Source organism: Anguilla anguilla, chromosome 8, assembly GCF_013347855.1.
Source record: "Anguilla anguilla isolate fAngAng1 chromosome 8, fAngAng1.pri, whole genome shotgun sequence".
In the NCBI taxonomy this organism is placed as follows: Eukaryota; Metazoa; Chordata; class Actinopteri; order Anguilliformes; family Anguillidae; genus Anguilla; species Anguilla anguilla.
The window spans coordinates 1,192,568-1,201,170 of record NC_049208.1 but is presented as its reverse complement, the minus strand read 5'-3'; the positions used below and the strand labels follow the sequence as shown (position 1 = coordinate 1,201,170).

At 45.1% G+C, this 8,603-nt stretch overlaps 1 protein-coding gene across 1 annotated transcript in view; it reads right to left on the bottom strand.

Moving 5' to 3' along the window:
• Window positions 1-7,073: 7,073 nt before the first annotated feature.
• The window catches only part of LOC118232839 (galectin-2-like), a 2,482-nt gene continuing 952 nt past the window's right edge, over window positions 7,074-8,603 (bottom strand). Inside the window, exons 3-4 of the mRNA XM_035428000.1 lie at window positions 8,566-8,603; window positions 7,074-7,866 (exon numbers count right to left, since the gene is read on the bottom strand). The exon at window positions 8,566-8,603 is cut by the window's right edge and continues 128 nt beyond it. Coding sequence (XP_035283891.1) covers window positions 7,720-7,866; window positions 8,566-8,603 — 185 coding nt within the window. The 3' untranslated portion in view covers window positions 7,074-7,719. The remainder of the gene's footprint in view (window positions 7,867-8,565) is intronic.

The following is an 8,603-nucleotide window of genomic DNA, read 5'->3' as shown; positions in this document are numbered from 1 at the left end:
AAATAGCAACAAATACAAAATGAAAGTAACTTATACAGTTTCGCTTTCAGCTCTCTCTCTCTCTCTCTCTCTCTCTCTCTCTCTCTCTCTCTCTCTCTCTCTCCCTCCCTCCCTCCCTCCCTCCCTCCCTCCCTCCCTCTCTCTCCCTCTCCCTCTCCCTCTCCCTCTCCCTCTCCCTCTCTCTGCTGCATGCTGGGAGTGGGTGTGGTGAGTGGATGTGTGAGTGAGAGTGGCTGGAGCACGATTGTCGGTGAGTTTTCCAAACTTTTCTTTTTTCGCACCGGTGAGGGGTTTTCAGGACTTGTACTGGTTATTTTTTTCTTTCTGGTACACTGTTACAATAAGCACTATTTATTAGTAGACAGGCAACGTTTTTTAAAGAGGGCGACCAGCTTTGCTGGTCGGTATGCCAACGTCCCTAGGTGGTGAGCGGCTCACTCGGAGAAATGGCATTAAAGCCGCCCCGAGTGTGCCGTGCTCGGTAGAAGAGTGCATATTAGCGATAGCGAAGGTGGTTGGACACGATTGTATTAAGTTCGCGTCAAGAATGAATAAAGGAATCGTTGTGTTCCTCGACAGCATTGACAAAGTTAATGCCGTAGTTGAACAAGGAATTGTTGTTAAGGAAACTTTTACCGTGGTGCTTCCTCTCGTCAACCCGGCGAGACGGATTACTTTGTCAAATATGCCGCCTCTGGTTACCAATGAAATGCTAACGCAAGCGTTGTCACGTCACGGTAAAATTGTTACCCCGATTAAGAAACTTTCCGGTGATTTTCAGTCCCCGCTTTTAAAGCACGTTATGTCTTTCAGAAGTCAAGTGCACATGATTTTAAACGATGATACGGATCATTTCTCAATGTCGTTTAATTTTAGGATTGACAATTTTGACTATACTGTGTATGCGACTTCTGATAGCTTGAGATGCTTTGTGTGCAACTGTGTAGGTAATTTAGCTAGATCCTGTCCGAACAGGGAGCCTGCTGCAGATGAGCCTGTTGGCCCGTCTTCTTCCGGGGCAGGGGAAGCGCAAACAAACTCAGATCAGGGGAGTAGTGATAATACTGATAGTGTTGTGTCTGAAACAATAGAAGGGGTTGTAGGAAAAGGGGGAGAGAAGGTAGCAGAGGAGGAAAATGAACAAGGGGCTTCTCAAGCAGATAGCATGGTTGGGGAGGAGGTGAATGAACAAGGGGCTTTTCAAGTAGATAGCATGGGTGGGGAGGAGGTGAATGAACAAGGGGCTTCTCAAGTAGATAGCATGGCTGGGGAGGAGGTAAATGAACAAGGGGCCGCGCAAGCAGATAGCATGGTTACAGCCATAGTTGAGGGTGGGGGGCCTGAGGAGGAAGAGAGTGAGAGTGTTTTCAAGATACCAACAGTTAAAAGGAAAAGTTCACGTACAGCAGGACGTATTGCAAAAACAAAAAAAGTAGACCAACAAACACCAGATGAGAGAGTGGAGAGACAGGATCTCACTTCTAGTGTTGCAGACTCTAGTGAGGACGAGTATTTTTCAGACTCCTCTACAGCTAGTGGGCTTGAGCAGCCTACAGGTGGCTACACGATTGAACAGATAATGAAGTTTCTGAAAACAACTAAGAATCAAAAGAACATTCAGATTAATGAACATTTTCCTGATCTGAGGCTATTTGTCAGATCTGTAAAGGCTCACATGAGCATCAAAGGGCAGGCAGCTTTTCCCAGTCCTGAGGTTTACAGAGTTTTAAAGTTTTTGCAAAAGGCAAAGGAACAAATCAAGCTAAATGATGATACTCAGACATAGGCAAACTCCCCCTTTTCTCTGTTCAGTATTTCTAATGCTGTTTTACTTGTTCTTTATCACTCTACCATACATGGCAGAGGCTAGGATAGCAACACTTAACCTGAATGGGGCGAGGGATGGTAGAAAGAGGGGAATTTTTTTCCAGTTATTAAAGCAAAAACACATTGATGTTACCTTTGCTCAAGAGACACACAGTGATACTGGTAATGAGGCTGACTGGAGGAAGGAGTGGGAGGGTGAGGTTTTTCTGAGCCATAAGAGCTCAAGTAGCTCAGGGGTGGCCATTTTGTTTTCAAGATCTTTCGCGCCACTCTCCTGTGTTGTAGAGGAGGTGGTTAGAGGTAGACTTCTGAAAGTGGTTGCAAAATTCGATCATTTCAACATAGCCTTTATTAATGCGTATGCCCCAACATATGGACCAGAGAGGGTGATTTTTCTGAATGTGCTTAATGAAATAATAGCTAAATGTAACACTGATGACTTGTTGTATGTTGCTGGAGATTTTAATTGTACAGCGCAGGACACATTGGATAGGAACCATACAGAACCACATGCACCTTCCAGCAGATTGATCTGTCAAATTATTGAGACACATGAGCTGTGTGATGTCTGGAGGCGTGTCCATGGACAGCATAGGCAGTACACCTGGACGCACACTAGAGGGAATTCAATCGCAATGGCTAGATTGGATAGGATATATGTGTTTGAGCATCAAGCTAGTGCAATAAAACAGTGTTGTATAACCCCGGTGGGTTTTTCTGATCACAGCTTAGTGACAGGGACTTTTTCCATCCAATCTTTTAAACCTGGGAGTGCTTACTGGCATTTTAACAATACACTCCTACAAGACTCTAATTTTAGGGAGGTTTTTGGTTTTTTTTGGGGTACATGGAAGAAGCAGAGACATACTTTCAACTCTTTGCAACAATGGTGGGATTGTGGTAAAATACGGATTAAACAGTTGTGTCTGCAATACACTTTAAATGTCACAAGAGACATCACCCAGTCCATGAAGGCGCTGGAGAGCGAAATAGAGGATCTCCAAACTTTGGTGGAGACCTCTGGAGGAAGAGAAACAATTGGTGTTCTCAAAGCCAAAAAAAACGTCTTTGGTTGACCTGCTGGGCATACGGGCTCAGGGAGCACTGGTGCGGTCAAGGTTCCAGGATGTAGCTGAGATGGATGCCCCATCAAAGTTTTTCTTTGGCTTAGAGAAGAAAAGTGGTCAGAGTCGGTTAATTCACTGTCTGAAATCAGTCACAGGTCAGGAGCTCACAGAGCTTACTGCAATCCGACGGAGGGCAGTGGAGTTTTTTTCAGAGCTTTACATGAGTGAATACAGAGAGGAGGCAGAGATAGCAAATGCTTTCTACGATGGGCTTCCAACCGTTCATGCCAGTGGGGATCTAGGGGGGGTTCTATCTAAGCAGGAACTATACACAGCACTTCAGGGCATGGCGAGTGGGAAGGCCCCTGGAATTGATGGGCTGCCAGTAGAATTTTATAAGGGCTTCTGGCAGGTGGTAGGTGAAGACTTGCTATCCGTGCTCAATGACAGTCTGGCTGGAGGGTCACTGCCGTTGAGCTGCAGGAGGGCGGTTGTGACCTTGCTGCCAAAAAAGGGTGACCCTAAGGAGGTGAAGAACTGGCGGCCCGTGGCATTGCTCTGTACCGATTACAAACTCCTCTCCAAGGCTCTGGCTAACCGACTGAAGGAAGTGATTGGGCAGGTTATTGGTGCTGACCAAACCTACTGTGTGCCTGGCAGGACGATAACTGATAATGTAGCCTTAGTTCGGGATGTTTTGGCCCTCTCAGGACAATTGGGGATTGACACGTCTCATTTTCTTAGACTAAGAGAAGGCTTTTGACCGGGTGGAACACCAGTACCTTTGGAAGAACCTTGAGGCCTTCCAGTTCAACCATGGTTTTATTGCAAAGGTTAGGGTGTTGTATCAGAACATTGAGAGTGTGTTGAAGGTAAACGGTGGCTTGAGTGCCCCTTTTAAGGTATGTAGGGGTATACGACAGGGGTGCGCACTGAGTGGAATGCTCTACTCGCTGGCCATTGAGCCACTTTTGCACAGGATAAGGACTGCAATTACAGGTTTTAAAATTCCAGGTTGCCCAGCTTTTGTAAAATTGTCAGCTTACGCAGATGATCTTGCTGTTATGATCTCTGGTCAAAAAGATGTGGATGTGTTAACTACCTTGGTTAATGATTTTAAGGTGTTATCATCTGCAAAGATCAATTGGAGCAAGAGTGAGGCGCTGTTAGTGGGAGGCTGGAGGGGTGGGCAGCCTACGCTGCCAGGGGAGCTGCAGTGGACACGTGGGGGCATTAAGTATCTGGGTATTTTTTTGGGAGATGACATGGTAAATAAAAATTGGGAAGGTGTATTAGAAATGGTGGAGGGCCGTCTGAGGAAGTGGAAATGGCTGCTACCAAAAATGTCATATCGGGGAAGGACACTGGTGATCAACAATCTGGTGGCATCTGCATTGTGGCATCGCCTAGCATGTGTGGACCCCCCGTCAGGGCTACTGGCGAAGGTTCAGTCAGTGCTGGTGAACTTTTTTTGGGACCAACTACACTGGGTTCCACAGAATGTACTGTATATGCCCAAGGAAGAAGGGGGCCAAGGGCTGGTGCACCTGGGAAGCAGGGGGGCTGCTTTCCGGTTGCAGTTCATACAGAGGCTGCTCTATGGCCCAGCGAACTTAGTCTGGAGGCCCCTAGCCTGTGCAATCCTTCAGCGGGCAGGTGGGCTGGGTCTTGATGCAGCAATTTTTCTTATGGATTACAAAGGTCCTACACTGAGTGGATTACCTGTGTTTTACAATGGCCTGCTGCGTGCATGGGGTTTCCTGAAACGTTGCTGTGCGGGGTCCGCCACATCGACTTTCTGGCTCCTGGAGGAGCCGTTGGTGTATGGGTCCCAGCTGGATGTGTGCTGTGAGGCCCTTCCTCAGCTAACTGAACTGCTATGTGCTTCCAAGACTGTTAAGTTACGGCATGCTGTGGGCACGGCTGGCCGGGAGTTGGACCAGGTGGGGGATTTTGGCACTCGCCTTCGGGTGCGGTCGGTGCGGTATACCTCCAAGGTGCTGCTGGGTTGGAGGCAGGCCTTAACTGACATGGAACGGCAACTGCTCAGACTGTGGACCTAACCTAGGCCAGCATAACGCAGGAGATCCGTTTCCTAGGCTCCTGGTGTCCCCCAGGTTCTCTGATTCTGCACATCAAGGTCCCCTGTTAGAACATCGGAGTATGGACAATGTGGCCCTGGACGTGGCACACGGAAAAACTCTGTACAACATGGTTGTGAAAGTGGTGAATGAAAAGAAGCTGATTTCTCTCACAGACACACCATGGAGGTCTTACTTGGGGTTAATGGCAGAAGAAAAGCCACAGTGGCGGGCGTTATACAAACCACCGTTGCCCAAGAGGGTTGGAGATTTACAGTGGAGGGTGCTGCATGGGATAATTGCAGTGAATAGTTTTATTTCTGTAATAAACCCGGCGGTTTCCCACCACTGTCCTTTCTGTAATGAGAGGGAAACTGTTTTTCACTGTTTTTCGGTATGTGTGAGACTTCGGCCTCTGTTCGCCTTCTTGGGTCGACTGTTTAGGTCAATGGGGGAAACTTTTTCAAAAAAGGTTTTTATCTTGGGTTTCCCATACAGTTGCAAACAGAGGGCGAAGTCTCAGCTCATTAACTTTGTTTTGGGGCAGGCAAAAATGGCGATTTACCTGAGCCGTAAAACCATGGTTGAACGGGGGGATGCACAAGATACGGTAGCTATGGTCAGGGGCATGATTAAGGCCAGAGTCATGGTAGAATTCAGGTACTACAAGGCCATGAGGACATTAGAAGTTTTTAAGAGTGTATGGGGCTATAGGGGAGCAGTATGCTCAGTGGTGGAAGGAGAGCTTCAGTTTGCGGAGGGCATTGGGTGACTGAATAGGGGCGGTTTTTATTTTCTATTTTTTTGTCTTTGGTTTTGTTCACTTTAGGGGTTTTTTATTTTTATTTATTTATTTTTATTTATTTATTTTTGTCGGTAATGTGTAAAAATTGGGTTTTGAAATCGCCAATACACTGAAAAATAAAGGATTGTTAAAAATTCAAAACTCTCTCTCTCTCTCTCTCTCTCTCTCTCTCTCTCTCTCTCTCTCTCTCTCTCTCTCTCTCTCTCTCTCTCTCTCTCTCTCTCTCTCTCTCTCTCTCTCTCTCTCTCTCTCTCTCTCTCTATGCTCTAAATGACAATATTTTTATTTGGAATTTGGGAGACATGTTGTCAGTAGTTTATAGAATAAAACAAAAATGTTCATTTTACTGAAACACATACCTCTAAATAGTAAAACCAGAGAAACTGATCATTTTGCAGTGGTCTCTTAATTTTTTCCAGAGCTGTATATTGTTACTGAACAAAGTGCGACAGAAATACTATGATTACACAGCTAAAACTATAGCATTACTCAAAAGAAAGAAAGAAAAGAAAGAACAAGAGAAAAAAGGTTATCTAAAGGAGGTCAGGGGAGCTATGGTGCAGTCTGAAGAGGTCTGAACTGCCATGATGTTCTCAGAGAGGGACAGTCTGGTGTCCAGTGCCACTCTGAGAATCCTGGCAGATGAAGAGGGTGACACTGTGGAGCCATCCAGGGTGAAGGACAGGTCCAGCAGGGTGATGGACAGGTCCAGCAGGGTGATGGACAGGTTCAGCAGGGTGAAGGACAATTCCAGCAGGGTGAAGGACAGGTCCAGCAGGGTGAAGGACAGGTCCAGCAGGAGCGGGAGGACTTAGCATTTATAGGAGATTCTTGAACAGTCTCTCATGGAAAAATGGTGCTATATCCCTCCTGAAGAACAGCAGATACAGGTAGACTCTGTATGAATACCTCTGTATTTACGTGTACACCTTTTTGGCCTCTTTGGCCACTGCTTTTAACTACAGAATGGGAGCCTGGTTAAAAACACAGCCAGAATAATGATAGTGATGATTCCATAAAATGATTGAAGGGTGACAACAAAAGCCCAGAATCCAGGTTGTGAACCCAGAGGTGCTCATCACTGAATGATTGTGAGTCAAGGCTGACATCTAGTGGTGCTTTTAGTGAATTGCAGTAGAGCAAAGCGCAGTGGTGGTGGTGTCAACCACAAAGCAACGGACCAATCTTGCCAAAGAGCCTCCCTGTCTTCCCATTGGCCCTAATGTCGGTGTGACCTCATTTTTTAAAACTGCAAATGTGTAAATTAGAAACATAATTTGTAGACGAGTCCAATCTGGTAAAGATATATTTATTTATGCATTGATATATTTTCCAGAGATTATGTGTGATAAACCCCAAATGACTTCTCTTGAGTGGCTCCGATACTGGAAGCTGTCACTTTAAAGACAAGATGCCCCACTGTGAATCTGACAGGAGAACCAGGCTTCCTTTAACCATTTTTGGAGCCACTTTCTTTAACTGTTTAGACAAAAGATGACAATGGACATTTACTTTTTTCCCAATTAAAAAGAAATAATTATAAACTTTATTTTTGACATAAAGAATATAATTTATTAAAACAATGCTGGATTTATGAAAAATACGGCATGTTTGTTCAGTAATAGATATTCATTTCAGTTTCATTACTGGCTGGCAGCACCTAGAAAGGACACTGCTCTGATTGGCTGAAATTTAAATTGCCATGTGGCTGATATACTGGCAGAATGGTTTTCCGACCAATACCAAATCCTCCTGTGGTGGCAAGCATAAAGTCTTTGCTGCTGATTGGACAACAAATTTAATTTTTAAAATGAATCACTTAAGCTGTGTATCAGAGTGTGTTTCCTTTAGTTCTTTATGTAAAACTATTGAAACATCTACTTAAAAATATCAATTATGCAATTAAATATTAACAGAAAGGGGGCCTCCTGACTGGTGGTTATATCACATTTACACCATTGATTGTGACTTCACCTTCGGTCCAAACGTAATCATATTTTTTGCCAGCCAAACGGTTGGGGAACTGCAACACATGGCCATCACGTAGATTAATGTAAAATTTGTCATCAGCGAAGGTAATGGTCACCTGGAAGAGAGAAGGAGAAATCATAAGAAAGATAAAGGGGAGCCGGAGGGAGAAGGTAGGAGAGTTAAATTACGGAATAAGAAAGTTAACACAGTCCATAGAACATAGAACACACTACGACTGCAGTGAAAAACAATTAAATAAGCTCATGAGGGATCTAAGAATAAATATCAAAATCTATATGATGCAGCTCTTGATCTTCATATTGTTATGTTATTTTGATTTATATCATATTTGACTGGAATATTTCTCATGAAGCTCTGCTATGAGGGTACATTATTTCTGCCCTCCCCCCTTCAAGGGTCTATATCTCTAACATGCAGGGTTGTGAAGGGCAGTTTTCCTCAGAATGGAGGCTAAAGATTTCTGGGTGAAGTGTCTCATCTTACCGTATTATGCAAGTGCTTTTGCTTTAGCAGTTGCAGCAGGCTCAGCACCAGGGTATTTCAGACGGGTGGGTATTTCAGGTTTAGGGGGCCGATTCATTTGACTTCACAAAGGTTATTTATGTCACACAAATGAGATAGGGAACAACTCAGCACATTTTGGGGGGGGGGGGGGGGGGGGGGGGTGACATCACTCCTCAGTGCCCCTCTGTGATGCTCATACCAAATTGCAGGCTGGTTGGTTGAATACAGGCACAGAGGACTGGACAAAGTCAGCACCTCCAACTCAGTGTCTCCCTGTAAGAGGCCTCACCTTAAACTCCTGCCCCCGCTGGAAAGGGAAGTTCCCGC